This window comes from Heteronotia binoei, chromosome 18 (assembly GCF_032191835.1).
Source record: "Heteronotia binoei isolate CCM8104 ecotype False Entrance Well chromosome 18, APGP_CSIRO_Hbin_v1, whole genome shotgun sequence".
NCBI lineage: Eukaryota > Metazoa > Chordata > Lepidosauria > Squamata > Gekkonidae > Heteronotia > Heteronotia binoei.
The window spans coordinates 16,842,445-16,868,592 of NC_083240.1; the positions used below are offsets into that span (position 1 = coordinate 16,842,445).

General features: G+C 49.4%; 1 protein-coding gene across 1 annotated transcript; it reads right to left on the minus strand.

Moving 5' to 3' along the window:
• Positions 1–514: 514 nt before the first annotated feature.
• Positions 515–24,976, minus strand: DHRS3 (dehydrogenase/reductase 3). The gene is made up of 6 exons (XM_060259112.1): positions 24,394–24,976; positions 6,814–6,957; positions 4,990–5,109; positions 3,726–3,964; positions 2,712–2,837; positions 515–1,548 (listed from the first exon to the last, which is right to left on the minus strand). Exons 1-6 carry the CDS (start codon positions 24,586–24,588, stop codon positions 1,464–1,466), a joined length of 909 nt encoding a protein of 302 aa, XP_060115095.1. The 5' UTR covers positions 24,589–24,976; the 3' UTR covers positions 515–1,463.
• Positions 24,977–26,148: the final 1,172 nt, after the last annotated feature.

Here is a 26,148-nt window from a genome sequence, read left to right on the forward strand (position 1 = left end):
TCCTGAAGCTTACAGTAGGCCCTGTACAAAGAGCCCTGTAAGCTCTTGGAGGATTAGGGGTGTGTGGCCTAATATGTAGAGGAGTTCCAGCTACAAAAAAAAGCCCTGGGGACAACCACCCTCCAGGGCTCCTGCGTGAAACTGCCCTGGCTCTGTGGGCACCCAACTAAGACCAGACACAAATGTCCAGCATCACAAGGAAGCAGGGCTGCGAATGTAGCTTTGTTCCTTGCACTGGTCAGAACAGCAGATGACACTCTGGCCTCATCGTGCCAGCCGTGATCACACCAGACGCTGAACCCTCTTGCTGGCCACAAAATTGGTCCTCCTCGATGATCACTAAGGGTAAAATTACAGCTCATTGCGTATGCACACCGGATACTCTAACTGCAATTTCTGGGACCCTTCCTTGTTGTTGTTCTTTTCCACCCACCAAAGATCCTTGATCCATTTTGTCTTCTGAGATGGTTTAGGATGGACACGGGCCACATTCATACAGACACGGTTAAAGCAGTTTGGCAAATCCTTAATATGCTTTAATGGCTGTTCTGGGTTCCTTTGGCGCTCTCTCTCTCTCTCAGAAGAGCTAAAATGAGGTAGGAGCAGAAAGACAGACTCCTTGTCAAGGAGGAGTATTTATCTTCTTCCTAATCCATTTACTCATGTGAACTTTCCCCGTGTAAGGCCTCTTCCCAGTCATACTACAATGTGTCTGTTCACACGGGACCATAGCTCAACAGCTTAAGAATGGCCTTTGTAGATCTGGTACCAGCGAACTCCGTAAACTAACTTTGCACGGAGTGAAGAGTGACTTCTCATTGTCTGTCCAAGACCTACTGCCCTTCACCTGCTAGTCCTTACGTCACAAGAGAGGGAGAAAACATTCTCTTTTGCCCCCTTTTAAACCTCATGCACAAAACACGGCCCTTCTCTAGGAAACCATCGGAGGAACCCCTTTGACAAAAGCCACTTGAGTTGTTTGTCTTGTTCTTGTGGGCCTAGCCGAAAGCCCCTGCGGCCGTCCCTCACAGAGGAATGTTCCGTACCCTTTCAAAATAAACGGCTGTCTTGGAACGCCAAACGCAGCGGCAACTGGCAGAAGACGCTTTCAAGAGTCATCGGGCCAGCTTTACGAATCGGAGAGGGCGAGAGCAACACTGAAACTCATGCGAAGTGCAGAGGAATGTGTCCGGCATGGAAGGTATTCAGCTAGATCCTGAAACTCCTTTAAAGGTGGGGAAAACCCATGAACAAATGACACAATCTGGTTTCTAAAGAATCGACCGCACGTCCCCCTCCCAGTTGTTCACTTCCATGTCCCCTGCGAGTCTGGTCCATCTTGCTGCAGAGCCGAAGATGCCACCAAAGCAAACAAGAACAGTTAAGACAGCCCAGAACAGTCAGCTGACAATCACGTCGGGTCACGGCCTCTTCTGGCTTTGCACCTGAGTATGACGCAGCCTCTATGTGCGCCCTTTGAAAGTGTTCATGCAGGTGTAGCTCCCGGAGAACCTGTGAATCTCTTCGAGGGCCGCTTGCGGGAGGAGGCTGCAGGGGAGGAAAGAAACAGAACATGCCGATCATGTCTTGTTGGACGGACAAAAGAGGGATGCGTTAGGGATGCATGCTTAGGGGGAACCTGTCCGAGGGGCTGTCAAGGATGTGCCATGGGTGCTAACAGCTAACAAGGATTTCTGTTCTAGTGCAGAATGAAATTAATGACCAATAGACTTAGAACAGATAAAAGGAAGGACCTCTTTGCCCAAAGAGTAATTAACATGTGGAATTAACCGCCGCAGGAAGCGGTGGCAGCTACAAGCCTAGACAGCTTCAAGAAGGGATTGGATAAACATGCATAGCAAATGTCCATAAGTGGGTATTAGTCACAGTACAGATGGAACTTTCTCTCTGGGGCAGCCATGCTCTGTATTCTTGGTGCTTGGGTGGGGCAACACAGGGGAAGGATTCTGGAGTTCTGACCCCACTGGTGGACCTCCCGATGGCCCCACTGGTGGACCTCCTAATTGCACCTAGGTTTTAGCCACTGTGTGATACAGAACGTTGGACTGGATGGACCACTGGCCTGATCCAACATGGTGTCTCTTCCGTTCTTATGATTTTAATGCATAAATGGGTGCAAGAGTCACCTTCCTGTGTCTCACCCACCCCCATCCTTCCAGTCAGGAAATCAAGTTATTGGTTAAACAAAGAAAGCTAAATGGAACCTCCACGTTCAGAGGCAGTCTACCTCTGAGCAATGGTTGCTAGGGGAAAAGAGGCAGCTTTCCTGCCTTGCTTATGGGTTTCCTGGAGACATCTGAATGGACAATATTGCAAGTAAATAAATAAATACGGGCGCTGAGCTAGACGGTCCCTGAGAAGAACCTCATCCAACCGTGTTCTTGTTCTTGTATATGGATCTACGTTATATGCATTTATACCCTGTTTTAGCCAATATGATTGACTGCTCTGACACATTTAAGACTCTTGAATGATTTTTCTATCAGTGTTACTGAGAGGCCAGCCATGTTTCTGTACTCTGAAGTAGCACCAAAGGATATCACAGAAATAATTGCTGTTTATACAAGCGTACATGAAAGTTGTGTTTTTATCCTGTTTTATACTATATTAATCTGTACGGTTCTTTTTATGCCATAAAGGCTGACTTGACTTCTTGTTTTAGGTCCCAGGTGTGAATTAGCAAGCAGTACCTTTTCAAGATGATGAGGAGATGCATTGTCCATGGGAGGAGGAGGAAGGCTTGGTTCTGCTGAACAGCTTCTACTGTCCTTCGGGCCACCACCTCCGGCTTTAACGGGGGGAAGAGATTGGGGAACCTGAAAGCAACAGCAGCCCAGTTGGTTCATATCCACCTAGCCAAGAGCGTGCAGTGGCCTGCGTCCTTCAAACATGATTTGTCTTCTATTTTCCTACACAATTTGCATCAGCTCCGTCAGTGGATCAAATAAGAGTATTGTTTCTTGTACCTTCCTCATCCAGTCTTGAAGTCCAAGAAACACCTGGGAACCGGAATACATTCCCCCTCCCTCCTTTTACCTACAGTTGTCCAACAAATGTTCTCTTTTCTTACGTCACTGGCTTTTTTGCCTGTATTTATACTGGCTCAGTTTCAAGGTTTTGCTTCCGGATTCAAATTCTCACTCGCCTCTGAAGCTGACTGAGTCAAGTCAGTCTATTTAACCGACCTCAACCCCACAGGGTTGTTGTGAGGAACAAAGATAGTCGGAAAAGAGCCAAGTTTCCTCGTCTGACAAAAAGGGAGAGACTGAAGCATGAACAATCCAGGCCCCTGAATCAGCTTCAAAGGACGAAGCTGAGAGTCAGATGGATATTTTTGATTTATCTGAGGTATTTTACCTCTACTCCATAATATTGCAAGCTGGCCAGCAGCTATTTAAAAATAACAGAGTGCAATCAGATCCAATAATAATATTTGCAACGTAAAAGCAGGGCAAAGTCTAACAAAGATCCAGGCCCATAGTTCCATAAATCAAAGAAGCACACACTGGACGGCACTTTAAAAAAGCAGATGAGGTGCCACTACAGAAAAGACCCAGCTCACTGCAGAAAATGACATCCAGAACAAGAACAAGGGTCCTCTACTGAAGAATCTCATCAACAGCCAGGACTCTTTATGGGCCTCGTGTTCGAGAAATGAGCTGGTTCAACAATCTACCAACCTCACCCCGCAGTTTCACACTCACCTGATTCTCATGCCCTGAAACATCTCGGTGCTCGTGTGGAAGGGCAAGACGGTGGTGGCGTTCACCCCTGGGCAGTCCAGCAGCCCCAGGGTCAAGCTCTCCATAAAGGCAAAAGAAGAGGCTTTGGAAGTGCAATAATCAATGGCCCCCGGAATGGCCGATAAAGCCAGGACAGAGTTCAGACACACAATGTGCCCATTCTGTAGCTCCAGCATCCGCGGCAGGAAGGCCTTTGTGGTCTGTGGGACGAAGACAGGAAACCATTTTCCAGGCAGGCTGGAAACAAACATTTTAAGACAGGCCTGATAAAATGAGGAAGGGGCCTTCAGTGGTCCATCTAATCCAGTATCCTGTTTCACACAGTAGAATGGTCACAGAAGAAAGAGGTGGCATACCTTGTATTGGGTTTTGTTTTTGGTGGGTTTTTTTTTGGGGGGGGGGGGGGGACCTTTGGCAAACAAAATGGCCTCCAACAACATGCATCTGGTTTCCACCTCAGTGTTCCTGACCTGCTTGAAATTAATGAATCATGACACTGGAGTTCCCACTGCTTACAAGTAGCTCCCCCACCCCTTTCTTAGCCCCTCCATAGACACTATTTACTTCTCATTTTTTTTATCCTAACTTTCTCTTAAGGAGTTCAGGACAGGAGCTCCCATATGTAAGAAAACCATGGTATCAAGTATCTAAATGCATAAAATGAAAGATTCTGCCCCCCCCCCAGTTGAGAAGGAGGGAGTCTGTCAATCAGATTTTCTCACTGACAGATCCTCTTCACTTTGCCCCAGCTTTGGTTTTCCCGCCATGTTTTTTCCTGTCAGGTTCACCTTCCCTCGGTGTAGCTCAGTCTCACAACAGACAATCAGAGGCTAGATGGCCATCTGAGAACAATGCAGATCCTGTGGATTTCTGTCATGAGAGGAATGGCGGGAAGGGACGAGCCAGTGTTTGGCTCTTGTGGTCCTTCCTTACATGCCCAGGGAAGTTCCAATTGCCACTTTGGGGTCAGGAAAGAATTTCCTCCAGGCCAGTCTGGCCCAGGGATCCTGGAAGTATTTTGCCTTCCTCTAGGCATAGACCATAGGAGTGGGGGCGGGGAGGGTTAGTTGTGAACCTCCCGTATTGTGCAGAGGATAGGATAGATGACCTATGGGAGGGTGGGATACAAATATAAAATAATAAAAATAAAATAAACAACTGCTGTCTGTTACTCATCTCTAGCATTTCCAAGCTTGAGCAGGCAGAAGAGGGAAGCACTTCATACCCAAAATTGTCCCAGTGTGTTGATGTGCTGCGATTTTAGGAGGGCGTCATCATCACTCTCCATCAGGCTCTTGCCGTGAACGACTGCCGCATTGTTTACTAGGATGGTGATATCTCCCACCTGGGGAAAAAATAACAAGAACCCAGTGAGTATGGCTATTGTTTGTTGTTGTGTCTAACTATAAATCTAGCCAATGTGGTGGAGGGTTCAGTGTGTCAGACTACACTCTGGGAAACCCAGGTTTGAAGCCTCGCTCTGCCATGGCAGCTTGCTGGGTGACCTTGGGCCAGTCACACAGTCTCAGCCTATCCTGCCAGAACATGCCAGCTTTTCAAAAACTCAGCAAGGTTCCCCATCCTGAGGACAGAATAGAGGAGAATGTTTTACGACGGATTAGGTTTCTCAAGGGAGAGGAAGTGGAAGTTTAAATTAAATCAATAAATACATACGTTTTATCTTTCTCTTCCTCTTAGGTGCTCAACAAAAACACCTCACTATAAATTTATCTGTTTAGGGAATTTGTACATTGCTTCCCCCCCCCCCCCCGTGCCCAAATCCTGCAGCATACACATAAAAGCACCACAAAAATCATTCTTCAAAATCCTAAATTGTCTATGTCCAAAATAAAACAACCCACAATAAAACAAGCTGGAGGCATTAAAACATGCCGAGAACCTTTAAAAAAAAAACCCAATCAAAAGGAAACTATTAAACATCCACAAAGATAAAACTCGTTGGGTCAAAAGAAATATTTTGGCCCCAGGCCTGAAAGACAGCCAGGTGAACCTCAATCATCCATGTTTCTCCTTTCCTCCATTTTATCATCGCAACAACCTTCCTGCAGAACAGGTTAGGCCGAGAGAGTGCGACTGGCCCACAGACATCCACCCAGCTTCCATAACAGAGCAGTTCGCTCTTGCATTCCCCTAACATGCTGACCATTACACAACACTGCCCCTCATGTTGTTGCCCCCTCGCTGCCCCCTTTCACCAAGCCGTGCTCCAAGTTCTGCCCCACTCTCACAATCTTCCTATGGATGCAGTTGCTTCAGTGTGTCACACAAGGTGTCTCATCCGTTTAAGAGGCGGTTGTGAAGCCAGAAGAAACAGCGGTGCTCTTTTTTCCCATGGCAATGATTGGAGTGGTGCAGGCATGTGTGGAGTTCTAGGATGGGGAACCTTGCTGAGTTTTTGAAAAGCTGGCATGTTCTGGCAACTGGGGTAAAGAAGCTGGCAGGACAGGATTCCTGATGGATCGGATAGGATTCCTGATAGCACTGGATTCCTAGCAGACTGTACCAGTTTGGTGTAGTGGTTAAGCGCATGGACTCTTATCTGGGAGAACCGAGTTTGATTCCTCACTCCTCGACTTGCAGCTGCTGGAATGGCTTTAGATAGGTCATAGCTCTCACAGAGCTGTCCTTGATAGGGCAACTTCTATCAAGAGTTCTCTTAGCTCCACCTACCTCACAGGATGTCTGTTGTGGGGGAGGAAAGTAAAGGAGATTGTGAGCCACTCTGAGACTCTGAGATTCAGAGTGGAGGGTGGGGTACAAATCCAGTATCATCTTCTACTTAACCACTAGCGAGAACTTCAGTTTTTTGGGTTATGCCTCTGAGGATGCCAGTCACAGTTGCTGGCGAAACGTTAGGTGTCACAATGCCAAGACCATGGCCACACAGCCCGGAAAATCTACAACAGCCAATGATAAAAACGTTCAACCAGTCACCCCTATCATTCAACCTCAACCTTACCAAAGGGCTGGCAGATCCTCTCCTAAGTTGCCTGTACCGAAAGAGGAAAGGCCCTGGATCTCCACCTACCTTTTCACGGACAGCTTTGGCCTGCTGGTAGACTTCCTCCCGATTCCCCACGTCACAGATGAAGTAATGGCACTCTGTGCCCATCGCCCGGATCTCCTCTGTAGTCTCTTTCAGGCACTTCTCAGTTCGACCCCACAGGATAACCTGCAACAAGATAATTCTTTATAGTTATGGAGGCTGGCGGGTTCTTTATGCAGTCTATCTTCCTTGGTACCCAAGGGAGGCCCCAGAACATCTCCCAGGTACTAACCAGACCAATAGCTTCTTAGCTGTTTTTTTAAAAAGCCCTATGTACAAGCACCCCTTCCCGCAGCTTTTTTTCTGGTGGGAAACACCCCTTCTCGAGGATGTCCCCAGGACATTGCCCTGAAGTCACATGATGAAACCACTGGCTGAAGTCAGGCTGCTTTGAGTCTAGTGCAGGCACAGCCAAACTTGCTTAATGTAAGAGCCATGCAGAATAAACATCAGATGTTTGAAAGCTGCAAGACATGAAGGTCAGATGTGGGAGGGAGGAGGGAGGAAGGAAGGAAAATAGATGGGGGAGGGAAGTGGAAACAAAGCAACTTTAAATGCATTCTCCAAGCTGCCAGCTGACTTGGCTTGGAGAAGTGATTTAAAGAGAGAGATGCCTTCTCCAAGCCAGCCAATGGGGCAGTGGGGGCTTTGAGAGCCACACAGTATGTGTGAAAGGCACAGATTGGCCCACCCTTTGTCTACTGTGTGCCTGTTTTAGAGACCTCTTAAAACACCTTGAGCTCTCAGGTCAAAGAAAGACGAGATATGACCATGATAAAGCAAGTGGATGCCTTGGTTGTTGGTGGTGCATCTGCGGTGGTGGACAGACCAAGAGAATACAAGGAAGTTCAACTGAATCCCTACTGTGCAAACAACTGTATCCCTGTCTAGCTTTTAACCAAAAAGTGGGGTCAAATTGACCCAGAAGAGTAGTGGAAAAAGTTGGTTTTCAATCTTCTATGATCCCACTCTCAGCTTATTCCTCAGCCTCAACCAATCCATTGTCCTGTGGTGTTTCAGTCCCTTTGCCTTATAATTTTGGGCAAATTGCAGTGCATGCTCTCTCAGAAGATGCTGGGGGCATCCTTACCCCCTGCTTCCACTGAAACGCAAACAGAAACGAGCAACTGGGAGGAAATGAACAAAATTATATGTTGTTCTGCTTTCTCCCAGATGTCTCTGCTGCTGTTCTCTTCATCAACAAAATTCTCAATGAAAGGTCAGTTTTATTTTTTTAAAATTTGCAGCCTGAACCATACTTAATGAACTCCCCATGTATTGTCTCTTTTATTTTCCATGGCTTACATTGGAGTTTATTTGACCTGTAATAAAACTGATTTTTCACTTGGGCTTGGGATGTGTGAATTCCCCAGCTCTGGTCTGTCATTTCTCTGATTATCTGAGCAGTTGGGTTAGAATGGATAAAAGGAAGTACTTCCACATTAACACATGGAATTCACTGCCACAGGAAGTGGCGGCTACAAGCATAGACAGCTTCAAGAAGGAATTGGATAAACATATGGAGCAGAGGTCCATCAGTAGCTATGAGGCACAGCGTATTGTTGGAACTCTCTGTCTGGGGCAAGTGATGCGCTGTATTCCTGGTGTTTGGGAGGGGCAATAGGGTGAGAGCTTTTGGTGTCTTGCTCCCACTGATGGACCTCCTAATTGCACCTGGGTTTTTTGGCCACTGTGTGACACAGAGTGTTGGACTGGATGGGCCATTGGCCTGATCCAACACGGCTTCTCTTATGTTCTTTTCTGCAGTTAAGCGTTATTTGTTTATTTACTTCATTTACACCCTGCCTTTTCCCCCAGTGAAGACCCAAAGTGGCTTACATCGGTCTCCTCTCCTCCATTGTATCCTCACAACCACCCTCCAAGGTAGATCAGGCTGAGAGCATGTGACTGGCCCAAGGTCACTCAGCGAGCTTCCGTGGCAGAGAGGGGATTCAAAACTGGGTTTCACAGAAACACTGCACTTAGCACAGTGTGAACGCACCATGACTTTGATGGACCCAGGGTCTGCTTGAGTACAAGACAGCTTCATGTGTGTTGCAAACGTATTTTAAAAGGAGGAAACCACCAGTCCTTAAATATGTGCACTTCCCTTTCCTTTTCATTTCCTGTAATTATTTCTACGCCAAACTGTTATTCACTCTTGCACTCTTCCTAACTTCTTTGGCTTTTTGGACATTACGAAATTCATTTTGATTTGTTCTGCTGCCCTTGGGAAACTGCTCTGGGGACTGTGAGGTCTTAAAAAGAGCTTTGCTGGCCGCTCTTAATGCTTGTGTTGTGTATTTTGTATATGTATATTTTAAAAATATATACTCGTAGCCAACTTTGGAGCCAGATTGGCTGAGGAATATGGGCTATAACATTGCAGATAAATAACAGGAAGGGGGGGAGCCTATTTTCACCACAAGGGCTTCTGGCCTGTGGACAGCAGTGAAAAAAAAGAGGGGATCACTATGCTGTTGAGCAGCTATTCCTAGCCTTTTCGGTTCGATGACCCACAAGTCCAAATTTACCCGGTATGGTAACCCACCCAGGGCTAGACCAAGGGTTTCTTTGGGCACCCTAGGCAAACGATGACCTCACCACTCATCTAGTTCTGCATTCCATTTTCCAATTCAGCATTCCCACGGCTTTTTTTGCAGCAGGAACTCCTTTGCATATTAGCCTTGATGTAGCCAATCCTCCTGGAGCTTGCAGTAGGAACTGTACTAAGAGCCCGGGAAGCTCTTGGAGGATTGGCTACATTGTGGGGCATGGCCTAATATGCAAAGGAGTTCCTGCTAAAAAAAGAAGCCCTGAGCATTCCGTTTTGAGAAACCAACATCGATCCCGCGATGGGTGCAGCTGCCCCTCCCTATGAACCCCAAGCAAGTAGCAGTCCAGCATACACAGCTTTGATGTACGGATGCTACATTCCAGCCTCTGACCACCTTCTCCATTAGCCCCTGGGCAGTTGAACCTAATGTGCCCCTTCTGGAAACACAACTCTGTGTCTTTCCGAGTTTAAGTGGCGGACACCTCCGCTGTCTGCCCTGCATTCTCCTGGAACCCTGAGGTTTGCTCTCAGCCTCCTTTTCTTGACTGCCATTTCATCCAGGTGCCTTTAAATGGTGGCTTCGTGATCTCCTGTCCGGCATCAAAAGATTCCCTTTTGTCTCCCTGACCTTAAAGATGGTCAGCCATGTTGTCAGCCAGTGGCGGATCTTCCCTGTACTGTGTTGGTCTGCCAATTATCCCCCTTTTAAAAGGTCATTAGTGGATGTACAACTTTCGGGGAAGCCCTGTGATGACGATGATGATATTGGATTTATATCCCGCCCTCCACTCCGAAGAGTCTCAGAGTGGCTCACAATCTCCTTTCCCTTCCTCCCCCACAACAGACACCCTGTGAGGTGAGTGGGGCTGAGAGGACTGTCACAGCAGCTGTCCTTTCAAGGACAACCTCTGCCGGAGCTATGGCTGACCCAAGGCCATTCCAGCAGGTGCCAAGTGGAGGAGTGGGGAATCACACCTGGTTCTCCCAGATAAGAGCCCACACACTTAACCACTACACCAAACCGGCTCCCAAACTGTGGTCAACAACAGCTAGGATTCAGAAGGAATCCTGCAAGTTCTAATGAAGCCCAGAGGAAGATATTTCCGTTAGCTTCATTTTTTTTTACAGATATAGGAAACCACCTGATGATGAGAATGGACAAAATCACCATGGATCATTTTCAAGGTGAGTGGTTTTAGGGCCTGGATTCTAGACATTCTGCGTTCAGGGTCCTGTTTCTTTTTCTTTTTTTAACATCAAGCCATGACCTAAAAAGGAACCCAAAACTTGATACTACCATTGAGCTGCCTTTTACTGAATCAGACCACTTGTTTGTCAAAGTTGGCATTCCCTACTTGGACTGGCAGCAGCTCTCAATGGTCTCAAGCAGAAGTCCTTCCCATCCCCTCTTTCCCAATCCTTGTGGCTGGAGATTTCAGGGCCTGAACCAGGGACCTTCTGCACGCCAAGCTGATGCCCTGCTTCCTAAGCATACAAAGCTTTCAGACCAGTCGGTCTATCAAGATCCATCTTGTCTACTCTGACTGGCAGCAGCTCTCTCGGGTCTCGGATTCAGGTCCTGCTCTTCTTTTATTACCTGATTCTTTTTAACTGGAGACACTGGGGATTGAACCATGGGCCTTCAGCACGCAAAGCGAACGCTCTTCCACTAAGCCACAGGCCCCCACCCCAGCCACGAGCAACCTTGAGCTAATTAAGAAGCAGACGCTCGCTTCTTGCACCGTCCCCTTCCTAAGCAAGCTTCTTTTGGCTGCAGTCGGCAGCCGCTGGCTGCCCTTCTCGCCGGGGACCGCCTAAGAGCATTCCACCTGCCTTGCTGGCTGCCAACCACTGGGGTCACCCAGAGGTAACCACAGGGCAGAAGCCTCCGCACGCCAGCGTTCCACAGCGGGATTAACCGCCTCGCTGGTCTGCTGCCCTCGACAATTTTCTGGTCAGTAACTTTTTGAAAAGGAGAGTGTGTCTAGTGTGGGAGGGAGCGAGGGAGGGCGGGCAGGCAGTGAAGGGCTGATGGGGAAGAGGAAAAGAAGGAGGCTGGCTGGCTGACTTCCAGGGTGGGAAGCTATCTTATCCAAAAACTCTGGTCCTAGACATAGATTAAGGTTTTTTCCCTCCAGCTCTGCATGCTTTTAGTTTCCAGAACTCTTCCAAAGGGCTCACTGCATAGCAAGACTAGATGGGTGATTCCCAAGACCTAGAAATGGGCTGCGAAGCCTCTGAAAGTGGGTCACAGGCAGTGTTCTCTCTGTGCTGAGTTAGTGTGAGCTAGCTCAGTTTTTTAGCCTACGGCTCACACATTTTTGTCTTGGCTCAGGAAAGATAACCCCAGAATAAACTAATCTAATCAGGAGCACACAACGTTAATGCCAGTAGCTCATGAAATAGAATTTTTGCTGACAAGACTCCACAGCTTAGAAGGAGTTTTGGTCCTGGGTCTGCCCTCCCTAGTGGCTGCCGCTTTTCTTTCCGTTGCTCTCGTTTGTATATAAGATCTGACCTTGGAAACAGAATTGTGGGGCATCCATCCATCCATCCATCTATCTATCTATCTATCTATCTATCTATCTATCTATCTATCTATCTATCTATCCATCCATCCATCCATCCATCTGCAGCCGTGTGGCGCAGAGTGGTAAAGCTGCAGTCTGAGTTCTCTGCTCATGACCTGAGTTCGATCCCGGCAGAAGCTGGGTTCAGGTAGCCAGCTCAAGGTTGACTCAGCCTTCCATCCTGCTGAGGTAGGTAAAATGAGTACCTAGCTTGCAGGGGTGGGGGGGGGGAGTGTAGGTGACTGGGGGAGGCAATGGCAAACCACCCTGTAAAAAATCTGCCGTGGAAACGTCATGATGTGACTTCACCCCAGAGTCGGAAACGACTGCTGCTTGCACCGGGGACTACCTTTACCTTTAAAAAAAATCTATATCTATATCTCCATCTATCTCAATCTCCATCTACCTATGTACCTACCTTCCTTATCTACCTACCTGCCTGCCTACCTATCTATCCATCCATCCATCTGACCAGGATGCTATAGAAACTAGTCTCTACAGCAAAGCCACACATTTTACTTTTTTCATTTTTATTTCACCTTTTCCCACAATGAGGACACAAAGGGGGCTTACAGAGTTCCCCCTCTTGTTGGAATTTTGCTCCCTTTTTTATTCTCACAACAACCCTGTGAGGTAGGAGTATGTGACTGGCCCAAAGGCATCCAGAAAGGTTCCATGACAGAGTGGGGGATTCGAATCCGGCTCTCCCAGATCCTAATCCAACACTGACCACAATAGTATGCCACACTGGTAGAAGATAAGAACATGGTATTCCCTAGCAGTTTTTTGCTATTTAGTGCCATGACTGCAGAATCGATGGCTGACCCTTGATCCTCTGTGAGAATGAACATCTGAAGATGATTGACATCTGGTACCATTTTGGGGTGGTGCAGTGGTTAGAGGGTCGGACTAAGATCTGGGAGACCTGGGTTCAAACCCCCACGCTGCCAGAGAAGCTCACTGGTTGACTTTGCGCCAGTCACCCTCTGTCAGCCTAATCTACCTCATAGGGCTGTTGTGAGCATAAAACGGAAGACGAATGAACGACGCCCCCTGCCTTAATCTCCCTGGAGGACTAGCAGATTAAAAACATACTGCAGAAATCAATAAAATAAACAAGACTCTTTCCATGTGACTGCTGGGCAAAGATTAAATAAATACATGGAGATATGCAGAATTTATTTATCTTTTTTGAAGTGTGCATGCAGGGAAGGGAAACATTCCACTGATAGAGGATCTTTGGCTCAGGAGATCAGATATGAGAAATATGCAATTGTTTCTGTTTTCATCTGCAAAAAAAGTTGGATGTTTATTTGTCCCAGGGGGAGGGCAGCTGAAGTCCAGCTGTTCTCCTGACCCAACTGTTACGAGCTTGCAGATTGATGGCAAGTGGAGAAGTACATCACCAACCACCAAAGTCATGCAGCACTGGTGGTTACCCTGTTAATGCGAGCCTTAAGGGTTTAAGTAGGACACCCTGGGAAAGGCTGGGGGCCAATGTTCCCTCTAAGCTGTAGAGCTTTGTAAGCAAAAAAAATCTACTTTGTGAGCTACTGGTAGGGCTTTTTTTGGCAGAAAAGGCCCAGCAGGAACTCATTTGCATACTAGGCCACACCCCTGATGTCACCATTGTTCCACGCGGGGCTTTTTGTAGCAAAGGCCCAGCAGGAACTCATTTGCATACTAGGCCACACCGCTGATGTCACCATTGTTCCACGCGGGGCTTTTTGTAGCAAAGGCCCAGCAGGAACTCATTTGCATACTAGGCCACACCCCTGATGTCACCATTGTTCCACGCGGGGCTTTTTGTAGCAAAGGCCCAGCAGGAACTCATTTGCATACTAGGCCACACCGCTGATGTCACCATTGTTCCACGCAGGGCTTTTTGTAGCAAAGGCCCAGCAAGAACTCATTTGCATATTAGGCCACACCCCTGACGTCACCATTGTTCCACACAGGAGTTTTTTGTAAAAAAAGCCCAGCAGGAACTCATTTGCATATCAGACTGCACACTCCGATGCCGAGCCAGCCGAAACTGCGTTCCTGTGCATTCCTGCTCAAAAGAACCCCTGGCTATTGGCATTAAGGTTGTGAACTGTTGCATCAATTAGTTTGGCTCTGGGGCCATTCTTCCTGAGCTAAGACAAAAACGTGTGAGTCGGAGGCTAAAAAACTGTGAGCAAGCTCACACTAACTCATCTTAGAGGGAAGGCTGCTGGGGACAGAGCCCTTTGCTTTGATGCAGACTTCTGAACAAGCCCTGCAGAACTGGGGGGGGGGGGGGGGTTAACAAGAGGAAAAAGAAGGGGGGGAGGAGAGACACCATTGCCGATGGGAGTCCAAATGCCTTCTTCAGTCTTTCCTCCGTGTAAAGGGTAAACAATTGTCATGATGTCATGGGGGGGGGGGAGGGAACTGGCTGACCGGCTGATGAACCCTGAGCTGAAAAAGGAGGCGAGAGGTGCCAATGCTCTTTCCATGTGTGTACACTGACAGACGCACCGTGCGTGCACACACACACACACACACACACACTTGTTTATAGATACACGCACAGGAGGAGCCAGCCAATAAGCCTCCTGGCCCAGGTTCCTTCTAGGAATGCAGACTTTCTCTGCTCTCCAAAATGTTTTGCTGTCAAATGCACAGGGTGCTGATAAGAGAAGGAGAAATCTGTAGCGGTGATGGGGACAAACAGCTGAGAAGCAGGGGTGGAATTCTAGCAGGAGCTCCTTTGCATATTAGGCCACACACCCCTGATGTAGCCAATCCTCCAAGAGCTTACAAGGCTCTTTTTTGAAAGCTCTTGGAGGATTGGCTACATCAGGGGCGTGTAGCCCAATACGCAAAGGAGCTCCTGCTAGAATTCCACCCCTGCTGAGAAGGACTCAGTTTGCCCACCTTGCAATAAAATAGGGTGGACTGAGCCATGCAGGACAGTAAGGTGGGGGAGCTGATGGAATGTCTTGTGCCCATTCTGACTGCAAGGGGAAGTGGGTGTGAAAAGATCTTTGCTTGCAGAAACTACTAGCCTAATAAGGGCCAGGCTCCCTTGTGAGCTTAGAGAAACGTCGACTGCAGGGTGACATGATAGAGGTTTACAAGATTATGCATGGGATGGAGAAAGTAGAGAAAGGAGTCCTTTTCTCCCTTTCTCACAATGCAAGAACTCGTGGGCATTCGATGAAATTGCTAAGCAGTCAGGTTAAAATGGATAAAAGGAAGTACTTCTTCACCCAAAGGGTGATTAACATGTGGAATTCACTACCACAGGAGGTGGCGGCGGCTTCAAGCATAGACAGCTTCAAGAGGGGGTTAGATAAAAATATGGAACAGAGGTCCATCAGTGGGTATTAGCCACAGTGTGTGTGTGTATATATTTATTTATTTTTTGGGCCACTGTGTGACACAGAGTGTTGGACTGGATGGGCCATTGGCCTGATCCAACATGGCTTCTCTTATGTTCTTATGAGCTACATGCTTTTTCCTTTTTTCCTTCCAGGGAGAATCAGGGAATCACAGAGTTGGAAGTAATCTAGTCCAACTCCCTGCACAATGCAAGACATTCACAAATACCTCCTCCCCACCCCCGGTGCCCACTGCTACACAATCAGAAGACAGCAAAAAAAAAAGTTCCAGCAGTGCAAACTATCACTTATTACAGGTGTGTGTGTGTGTGTGTAGGGGCAGGGGTTCTTACCCTCTTTCTCCTTTTGCAAAATCCTAAACTAAATGCTACACATCCCTTTGCTGCACCACGCAGTAATCTATTAATTTATATGTTAACATCAAGATATATGCATAGGTACACAAGGGGAAGGGGAAGAGAACAAACTGGCCGCTGCTGCATACTCAGCCAGTGGTTATGGATTAGTCTTTTTCCAACTCCCCATCTACAATATGGGAAGATGATGATATTGGATTTATATCCCACCCTGTACTCTGAATCTCAGGAGTGTCCTACCCTTACAGGGCTGTTGGTAAGGATTACAACTGCCATATGGGAATAATCCTGGCCTACCCTACAGCGTTGTTGTATGGCTTGCAACCTATGAGAAGCAACTGAAGTCTTGAGCGGGTTGACATAAAGTCAAGGATCTGGGAGAGGGAGGAAGCAGCACTGAGAATGCTTTTTGGCCAACTCTGCTGGCCACTTACGGTGGCCTGATGAGCGTGACCTCACTCTTTGTTGCCGCATGCCATCGTCTGCGGCCATGTTTTTAATGGACTTCCTACATTAAGGGGATTGTATCTCCTTTGGTGCCAGTTTGGTGCGGTGGTTAAGTATGCGGCCTGTTATATGGGAGAACCAGCTTTGATTCCCCACTCCTCCACAATCATCCGCTGGAATTGCCTTGGGACACCCAGAGTTCTCGCAGAGCTGTCCTTGAAAGGGCAGCTTTTAGGAGAGTTCTCTCAGCCCCACCCACCTCACAGGGTGTCTGTTGTGGGGGGAGAAGGTAAATGAGATTGTAAGCGGCTCTGAGGCTCTGAAATTCAGAGTGAAGGGCTGGGTATAAACCAAATATCTAATCTAATTTCAGCAGCAAGAAAAAAAATAAAACCTTGTAGCTGTGCTAGTTTTGTACCAGCCTACCCACAAGGACATCACAAGGAGGACAGCATGGTAACGTTTGAGAATGGCTTTGTATCCTGATGATCTCACTGCATAAGTAACTCGTGCCATAGACAGACAGACAGACTGACTGACTAGCGCAAGGGTGGCCAAACTTGCTTAATGTAAAAGCCACAGAGAATAAATGTCAGATGTTTGAGAGCCGCAAGACATGAGCATCAAATGTTTGAGATCAGGAAGGCAGGCAGGCAAATAGATGGGGGAAAGAGGAGGAAGGGAGAGGTAGAAATAAAGCAATTTTAACTTTAAATGCTTTCTCCAAGCTGCTAGCTGACTTGGAGAAGTGATTTAAAGAGACAAATGCCTTCTCCAAGCTGGCTGATGGGGTGGGTGGGGGAGCGTCGAGAGCCACGCAATATGTGTGAAAGAGCCACATGTGGCTCCCAAGGCACAATTTGGCTACCCCTGAACTAGTGCCATATAATTAGTCCCATTTCAAAAGTCAGAAGGTGGCCCAGGCAAGGGGAAAGACTCCTCCTTAACGAGGCACGATTTATAGCCCAACCAAGAGGGAAACCATTTCAGCTCCTCCAAGGTAGCTACCTTATTGTCAAGTCTATTAATTAGAATCCATTTAGTTCCGAAGGTCAAACCTCAAGAGTCTGACCCTTCCCTGCCCGGCGTCAGCTTTATCAGCCAGCAGCTGCAGCACAGGCTCGGCACCGTCCTCTGTTGCAAGAACAAGACAGAGTTTAGACAGACAATGATAAATATTGATAAGAGAATCGCTCAAACGTTTGCCACTAGCCAGCAGATGAACAGGGCTGTCAGTCTCATCGGCAGCCTCCTGGAACCACAGCTGATCTCCAGAATGCTGAGATCACATCGCCCAGGAGAAAACAGAAGCTTCAGAGGAGGGATTCTATGGTGTGGCATAGAGGAGGAGGATGAAATGGTGGTGATGGATTTATATCCCACCCTCCACTCTGAAGAGTCTCAGAGCCGCTCACAATCTCCTTTATCTTCCTCCCCCACAACAGACACCCTGTGAGGTGAGTGGGGCTGAGAGAGCTCTCCCAGAAGCTGACCTTTCAAGGACAACGTCTGCCAGAGCTATGGCTGGCCCAAGGCCATTCCAGCAGCTATAAGTGGAAGAGTGGGAAATCACACCCGGGTTCTCCCAGATAAGAGTCCACACACTTTTACCACTACACCAAACTGGCTCTAGAAGTCCTGAACAGAGAGTGGATGCTATAATACTCCTGTTTTTCCTACAGAAGGAACATTTCCTTCCTACCCTAGGCACTGCTCCTGAATCTCCAGGAATTTCGCAAGCCAGAGTTGGCTACTCTAAGGCTTGGCCAGAGTCTGCTGGGTGCTGACTTCCAAAATGCTCAGTGCTCTCAAGAGCGAGCACAGAAAGTCTCAGAAAACTCTGACTAGAGGGCCTTTGGAGGCTAGCCTGGCTGTGCAGCCAAACAAGCATGCGGGAACAATGACTATGCATGAGTGTGTGTTTATTTATAAGGCTATCTGTTTATTACAAGGTTGAAATGGAAGGTGTTTGCCAAGGAAGAGGTCGCTCAGAGAGCCATTAGGTCAGGGGAGTCAGCGATTCAGATACAATCAAGTGTCGACTGCCAGGCAAATACATCTGGTACATTCAAAAGCCGAACGGACTTGGGGCACAGTAGCTCCATGATGCCGTGACCTATACGGTCCAGGCTAGCTTGATCTTATCGGCTCTCGGAAGCTAAGCAGGGTCAGTCCTGGTTAGTACTTGGATGGGAGACCACCGAGAAAGCCCTAGGTTGCTCTGCAGAGACAAGCAACGGCAAAACACCTCTGCTCATCTCTTACCTTGGAAAACGCTACAGGATCACCTTAAATTGGCTGCAACTTGATGACACTTGACTTCACCCGCTCCATGCCTGGAACTCGAGATGCCTGATTGGCCCTGCCAAGAAATGGTTGGGGGCAGGCAAGACCTTTTTTTGGAGCAGGAACTCCTTTGCATATTAGGCCACACACCCCTGATGTAGTAGAGGGCCTACTGTAAGCTCCAGGAGGATTGGCTACATCAGGGTGTGTGTGGCCTAACATGCAAAAGAGTTCCTGCTACAAAAAAAAAAAAAAAGCCCTGGTAGAACCAAAGTCCTATCTCAGTAGAAAGCAACTTTATGCATTTGGGTGAGTTGTTAAGGGGTTCAAGTCCCAAGCTGTTTAGAAGCTGGCCCGTTTCCGCCCAGGGGTGTATGTTTTAAAACTTACAAAGCGTCCTATCAAACTGCAACACCCTTCACCAGAAGGCCCTTCCATAGCGGAACGGGTTACGAGAAGGGAAAGGATCTAAACTTAAAAAGCAGGCTGGCACGTCTCGCTTTTTATCGGCCGCCTCATCAGAGGCAAGCTTTTAATCACAGATCCGTGGTTATAGATCGCCGCCTATCTCCGAAGCTCGGCGATTCCGACTGCAGGCAGGAGCGCCTTTGCAGAGACAAGACCGGAGGGCAACTCAGAACCACCAACTTAAAGGCCATCTTATCTTCTCCCCTTTGCCCTCTTCCTGAAATCCTCCTCCCTTCTCTGACCCTGAATTCCAACAAGGGAGACCCGTAAGTCTATCACAGCCAATGCTCCCCATCCCACCCGGAAGTCTTGTGACACTTTCAAAACTGATGCCATCATAAAAGCATATGCTTGCACACGCTGCAGCCCAGCTTCCCAAATCGGTAGCCCCCTGAAGCTTCAGTCCACCGGTTAGTCCTGAAGATGACACAAGCCTCCCCCTTTATATACTTCATTCCATAATGAGTGGCGGGTCAGAGTGCTGAATGCAGTTCTAGGAGACCCGCCTCAGAATCCTCACTCTGAAAACGCCGTGATGGGACGTCACCCCATGGGTTGCTAACAACCTGGCGCTTGCCCAGGGGACTGCCTTTACTATACAACACAGAAAGTGGGATGGATGGACTCAGTAAAGGATGCCAGGGCCTTCGGTTTGTGAGGCTGTCCGTAATAGGATGTTCTGGAAGTCATTAATGCCAAAGGTCACCCTAAGCCAGAAGTAACATGATGGCACATCTAACACACCCACACCCACACCAGCCTTGCAGCCGAAGTTTTTCTGGGCCCATATTTTCCTCTCCTGCCCAATACACTGGAACTAAAGGATCACTTCAATGGATGTAACATCGGGCGAAGAATTTGTATAGCTGCCTTATGCTGAGTCAGGCCAAGGGTCTACCAAAGTCAGCATCGCCTGCTCTAATTGGCAGCAGCTCTTGCAGACAAGCCAGGGCTTAAAGTCGCCTTTTACAAAGTTCAGACCAATATTCCCTCTACGCTGCAGAGTCTTGTGAGCAAAAATTCTACTTTGTGAGCTACCGGCAGTAAAGTTGTGAGCTCCTGCATAAATTAGTGTTCTCTGGGGTCATCCTTCCTGAGGTAAGACAAAAATGTGCGAGCTGGAGGCTAAAAATCTATGAGCTAGCTCATGCTAACTCAGCTTAGAGGGAACACTGGTCCAGACCCTTGGTTTATTCAGGATTGTCCACTCTGACCAGCAGCCGCTCTCCAGGGTCTGTGGTTGCAATCTTCTCTACCTGATCCTTTTAACCAGAGATGCTGGGGATTCAATCTGGGACCTTCTTCATGCCAAGCAGGTGGTCTAGCACTGAGTCACGGCCCCACCCCAAGCAATCTGAAGGTACAACAAATGCCACATGTTGCTATTAGGTTAGCTCTGCAGCAAACAGAAGAGTGTCTATGTCAGGGGTGGCTAAACTGCAACTTGAGAGCCACGTGCGGCTGTTTCATACATATTATGTGGCTCTCAAAGCCCGCACCACCCTCTTGGCCAAATTGGAAAAGGCACTTTTCTCTTTAAATCACTTAGCCTAGCCAGCTGGTGGCTTGGAGGATTCATTTAAAGTTGCTTTCTTTCCACTTCCCTCCCCCATCTATTTTACTTCCTCCCTCCCTCCCACATCTGATATTCATGTCTTGCAGCTCTCAAACATCTGATGTTTATTCTGCATGGCTCTCACATTAAGCAAGTTTGGCCGTCCCTACACTAGACTCAAAGCAGCCTGACTTCAGCCAATGGTTTCATCGTGTGACTTCAGGGCAACGTCCTTAAAGGGTGTTTTCCACCAGAAAAAAATCCTGTGGGAAGTTGCTTTCTTTCTACCTCTTCCTCCCCATCTATTTGCCTGCCTGCCTGCCTTGTCTTGCGGCTCTCCAACATCTGACATTTATTCTGTGGCTCTTACATTAAGCAGGTTTGGTCACCCCTGGTCTATAATCCCGAGCTATTTTTTTTTGTTTGATCTTGGAGCTATCTTTTCTAAGGAAACATCTCCAGAAACTGTGGTTGAAGGTTACCCTTTCTCTCTGAAGCTGCTCTCTATCACCATCTACCTCCCCACCCCACCCCACCCCCCTTCCTGCCAGGCAGCTATTGCGTTCTTTCCGCTTGGCTTTCCATCAAGGCTATCTCACAAACCTCCCTTCCTTCTCCTCCTCCGAGTAACGACTGTTTTATTGCTAGGAGAGCTTCTCAACCTGGGAAGAGATAAGGCAGCCTTCTGCTGGCCTCAGCCGAGCGGCACGTCCGCCGTTTTGTGCCAGACCGATCCTTTGCAAAGCTGCGTCTCCTCCCATTCCCAGGCTGCATTAATCAATACAGATAAGCAGCTAGCTATACATAACAAGCAAAGTGCAAAATGTCCAGGGCCGGGAGCCACTGCACCTAAAACTTTCAGCCGGACGGGGACCTGAAAAGTCAGGAAGGGTAGTTGTGTATTTGGCTCCTCCCAGGGCTTTTTTTGTAGCAGGAACTCCTTTGCATATTAGGCCATGCACCCCAGATGTAGCCAATCCTCCAGGAGTTGACAGGGCTCTTCTTGCAGGGCCTACTGTAAGCTCTTGAAGGACTGGCTATGTCAGGGGTGTGTGGCCTAATATGCAAAGGAGTTCCTGCTACAAAAAAAGCCCTGGGCTTCCTCCAAAGTGCAAAATGTCCAGCACCCGGGAGCCACTGGCCACCTAAAACTTTCAGCCTGACGGGGATCTGAATTGCTGCAGAGTTCAGGAAGGGTGGGGTTTGTATTTGGCTCCTCCAGAATTTCGTTTGCTCCTGAATTTTGCAGTCCTGCCTACAGTGCCAGATTAAACCCACTACACTAAGGGGGGAAAAAATAGAAGCACAGAGATCATGCAAAGAAGAAGGAACTGAAGACCAGCTAGAAAGAGGAAGGCAGATGTTGCACAGGCACCAGGCCTAGCTGGATAACAGTGAGCAGGCAAGGAAGAGGAGCCTGAGGAAAGAACAGCCTGTCGATGGCTATCAGCAGGGGATGGAGTCAGTGGCAGGACACCTCCAAGGAAGAAGACTGCAGATTTATACCCTGCCCATCTCTCTGAATCAGACTCAGAGTGGCTTACAATCTCCTTTATCTTCTCCCCCCACAACAGACACCCTGTGAGGTGGGTGCGGCTGAGAGAGCTCTCCCAAAAGCTGCCCTTTCAAGGTCAGCTCTGTGAGAACAATGGCTGACCCAAGGCCATTCCAGCAGCTGCAAGTGGAAGAGTGGGGAATCAAACCCGGTTCTCCCAGATGAGCCATCCCAGGGCCCCTAAAGGCATGGGGGCCCATAGGCCAGTGCCTACTTGGCCTAATTGTTAATCCATCTCTGCCTTTTTATATTGCATCTAGGTTTCCTCTGGCTGAACAGCAATAAGAAAACTGCAATCAGGAAAGGATAAAGAAAAGAACCCGGGAGACGCAGGTTCAAACTCCTGCTCCTCCAAGAATATAAAGGTATTTTAAACCAGGGGGGCAGGGTGTGTGTGGGTGTGGATCCATCTGTTCAGCTCGCTGAACAGCTCACTGGGCTGGATGCAAAGTTTCCTGGCTCAGCACCTAGCCCAGCCTCTCAGAAGAACATATATTGCTGCAAGGCACAGTGGAAATCGAATCCCCCACCCACTGCCAGGTAATGCTCCTCATTCCTGGCAGGTAAGTCGCAAAAGCTGCCCTCTCAGCTAGCTGCATGCAAATTGCAGCTGACACCTCCCCCCACCCAACACACACTGCTTGGGCAAGTTCACACAAGATGTGCTGTTTGCAGCGCATGAAGCCCGATCCGGCATCTGGCTGCTGTCTGAAGGCAGGGTGAGATTTCCCCATGGCTCTGCCGTGACACGCCCACCCAGACAGCGACTCCACCCCTTTGGAATCTTCCCCGCCAATCAGAAGCCGAGGGTCATGTTTCCCTGGCTCAGTGTGTGACCCAACCAAAATGCCCATTTCTGTTTGCAGGGCCTCCCATTCAGTTTTTTCAAAACCGTTGCTGCTCGAGGCGGCCCTGGTGGGTGGGAGGTGTGCACTTTAGGCTCACAGGGGATCCCAGGTTCGCAGTCTGCATTTGGAGAGGTTCAGTCCCAAAGGACCGAGCTCGGAGAAACACGGCTGGCCCTTTGGGACGCTGTCTCAACTCGGCTTTTGACAGGACATCCGCCTCCTGGAATAAAAATGTGAAGCAGCCTAGAAGAGGCATCTAGGAACAGCAGGATTTCCCTGTGAGATTCGACCAAAGAGCCACCTAGGGCAAAATCCCATCTCCTACGGCACTTCAGACAAGACCACATCCCTGCCCCCCCCCCCCCATGCCTTCTTCTTAGCTACTAGCACTTGGGTACACTGCTTCTCAACATGGAGATATTGAGAAGCCATTTTGCACCCTGTCATTTTTCTCTGCTGCCCCTTCTGGCAGGCTCTTTGGGGAACGCCACCACTCCCGGAAGCCACAACCCCCTAGCAGAGTAGCTCTGGGCATACAGAAAGTGCATGCCTTTTGCCTCTGGTTAGCCAGAGCACAAAGGGGAGGGGCAGATTCCAGGCTCCAGCTGGGAGGCAGGACTGGCTCTGCCACTAGGCGAACTAGGCAATTGCCTAGGGCGCCAGCCTTCTGGGGGCGCCAAATTGGGTGCCCCTCATGTGACTTAGTGATGTTATCAGTGCAGGGGTGTGTGTGTGTGCCAGAAGTTAGCCTTGCCTGGGGGTGTCAGACAGTCTAGGGCTGGCCCTGAAGGTGGCATGGTAGAGCCCGACCATGGAAGTTAAGCAATGTCAGGACTTGGATGGGGGATCCCCAAAGACCCGTCTGCAGAGGAAGGCGAGGGCAAGCTCCCTCTGCTTCTCTCTTGCCTTCCTGGGGTCAGTTGCAGCTTGACACATACCTCAATTTCAAGAAGAAGACTGCAGATTTATACCCCACCCTTCTCTCTGAATCAGAGACTCAGACTGGCTTGCAATCTCCTATATCTTCTCCCCCCACAACAGACACCCTGTGAGATGGGTGGGGCTGAGAGGGCTCTCACAGCAGCTGCCCTTTCAAGGACAACTCCTGCGATAGGTAAGGCTGACCCTAGGCCATTCCAGCAGCTGCAAGTGGAGGAGTGGGGAATCAAACCCGGTTCTCCCAGATAAGAGTCCGCACAGATAAGAGTCGGCAGGATCGAACCCCCTTCCCATGCAATCGTGAACCAATGCCTCTCGCCTTAACGCACGCCCATGGCCCACTTGGTATGGTTCTCCGGGAGCCCGACCAAATATCCAAACACTCCTGACTGTGCGCGAAACTTCCCTTTGCAAAGCAGAGTTGGCTTCAGCTACCCCACCCCACCGTCTTCCTCCAGACCGCGAATCTCCCCCACCCACCCCTCTTGCGAAACCCACCAGAAAACAAAAGCCTCACTTTCCCCCGACCGGAGCAGAAAAGCGAAAAGTTTGTGCAGAGGGAGGGAAAGAAAAGGCGGGGGCGACCGGCTCTTTCTCTCTCCGAAGCGCTCACCTTGCGGGCCCCGCGCTTAGCAAACTCCCGGGCCAGGTGACGCCCGATGCCTCGGCCTCCGCCGGTGATCAGCACGCTGTCCCCGGACAAGTCCCGCAGCTTGGAGGGCAGCAGCGTGCCCACGAGCGCCTTCGCCACCAGGCCGAGCAACTGGACGGGGAGCAGGAGCCAAGCGGCCAGCCATTTCCAAACCATCCTTCTCCAAGGCGAAAAGGGGAGCGAGAGCTCCGTCCCGCCGTCAGCCCCGCCTCCCTGCAAACGCCGTCTTCTCCTCCTCCGACCCCCCCTCCACAAACAACCCCCCCTCCCCAAATGAGGGGGCGCCTTTAAAATGGGGGGGGGGGGAGGATGGCCAATCCTTTCTGCCCACCCAGAAAGGGTGCGTAAAAGCCTGCCCGGAGCCAAAAGCGCACCGCTGGGGTCTCCTTCTTGCCAAAAAGAAGTCACCTGCAGGTAACAGTCAAGGTGAGCTCTGGTTTTCCTTTGGACCCTCCAGAGCAATTGCGTCCCGCAAAAAAAAAAATCAAAAGAAAAGAAAACGCGCTTTTATATGGGGGAGGGAAGGTCGGAAATCAAAAGCGCCAAGTTTCCAGAGACGCGCGCCGCGCCGCCACTTCCCCCAAGGCCAGCGCTCTCTGCCTCTCGCTGGCTTTTCGCTTCTGCTTTTTCTCCTCCTGCGCCTTCGCCGACTGCGAGGCGAGTCATTCGAGCGGCGGCGCCTGGCCTGGGAGCCGGTAGTGCTTTTTGCAGACGAGCCGGGGCTATTCTGGGACTCAGGAAATTGCTTGGCTCGCAGAGAGAGAGAGAGACTTTGGTGCATGCGTTTCAACCACGAGCGCAGAGAAGCACGCAGCAAAGCGCCGGGCTCCCTTCTTGCAACCTCCCCTGGCTCCCGGCTGCAAGAGCTCTGCTCCCGCTTGGCCGAGGAGGCAGAGACGACCCCCCTCCGCCTTCCCTGCGTGTGCGCCCTGGGGCCACTTCGGGCTGACCCTGTTGTGCCACTTTACCCTCTGCTCGCCTTTCGCGGCTCGCCGCGAGGTTTTATACCCTATTAAGCTTGATTGACAGCCAAAGGGTTCAGGGGGGAGAACTCCCGACTGTGTCTCTGAGTGGCTGGTTGGGCTGGCTCCCCCCTCCCCCCCTCACCCCAGTGCTGCCTCTCGGCCGTGGCGGCTGCAAAACACAAACAGGCAAGCACACACACACCTCGCACTGGCTCCCGGGGAGGCATGCCTCTTGCAAGCCGAGGCTTGCTGCCTGCCACGTCGGGCCTCGTCGCTGTTAATTCCAAGCTCTTTGAAACTGAGACTCGGCCGCCCAAGGTCTCCCCCTCCCCCTACATAAATACAGGCTGCTGATAACAGCGGGCTTTTTGATCCCGAGTCCAGAGGCGAAAAGCAAGGGCCGGGCAGAGAAATAATCACTGGCACTAAACACCCACGCGCACCCCTTGGCATGGATCTGAAGAAGTGCGCATGCACACAAAAGCTGACACAGCGAATTAAACTTTCTTGGACTTAAAGGTGTCATTGGACTCAAACTTGGTTCTGGCGCTTCAGAGTTTAGACCAACATGGCTGCCCACCTGGATGTATATGCATGGGAAAGACATCTCTCATAAAAGTTAATAAAAGTCATTTTCTGAGCGGAATGATTACACCACAGCTTTCCTCCTTCCAAGGCTTTTTTTGGCAGAAAAAGCCCAGCAGGAACTCATTTGCATATTAGGCCACACCCTCTGGCACCACCATTGTTC

Bases quoted from the DNA above. Each gene is read 5' to 3' on its own strand.
- DHRS3 (XM_060259112.1), bottom strand. From the start codon at position 24,588: ATGGTTTGGAAATGGCTGGCCGCTTGGCTCCTGCTCCCCGTCCAGTTG. The intron at 6,958-24,393 runs GTGAGCGCTTCG...ATCTTGTTGCAG, and splicing joins CTAAGCGCGGGGCCCGCAAG to GTTATCCTGTGGGGTCGAAC. The intron at 3,965-4,989 runs GTATGAAGTGCT...TTCGTCCCACAG, and splicing joins ACACACTGGGACAATTTTGG to ACCACAAAGGCCTTCCTGCC.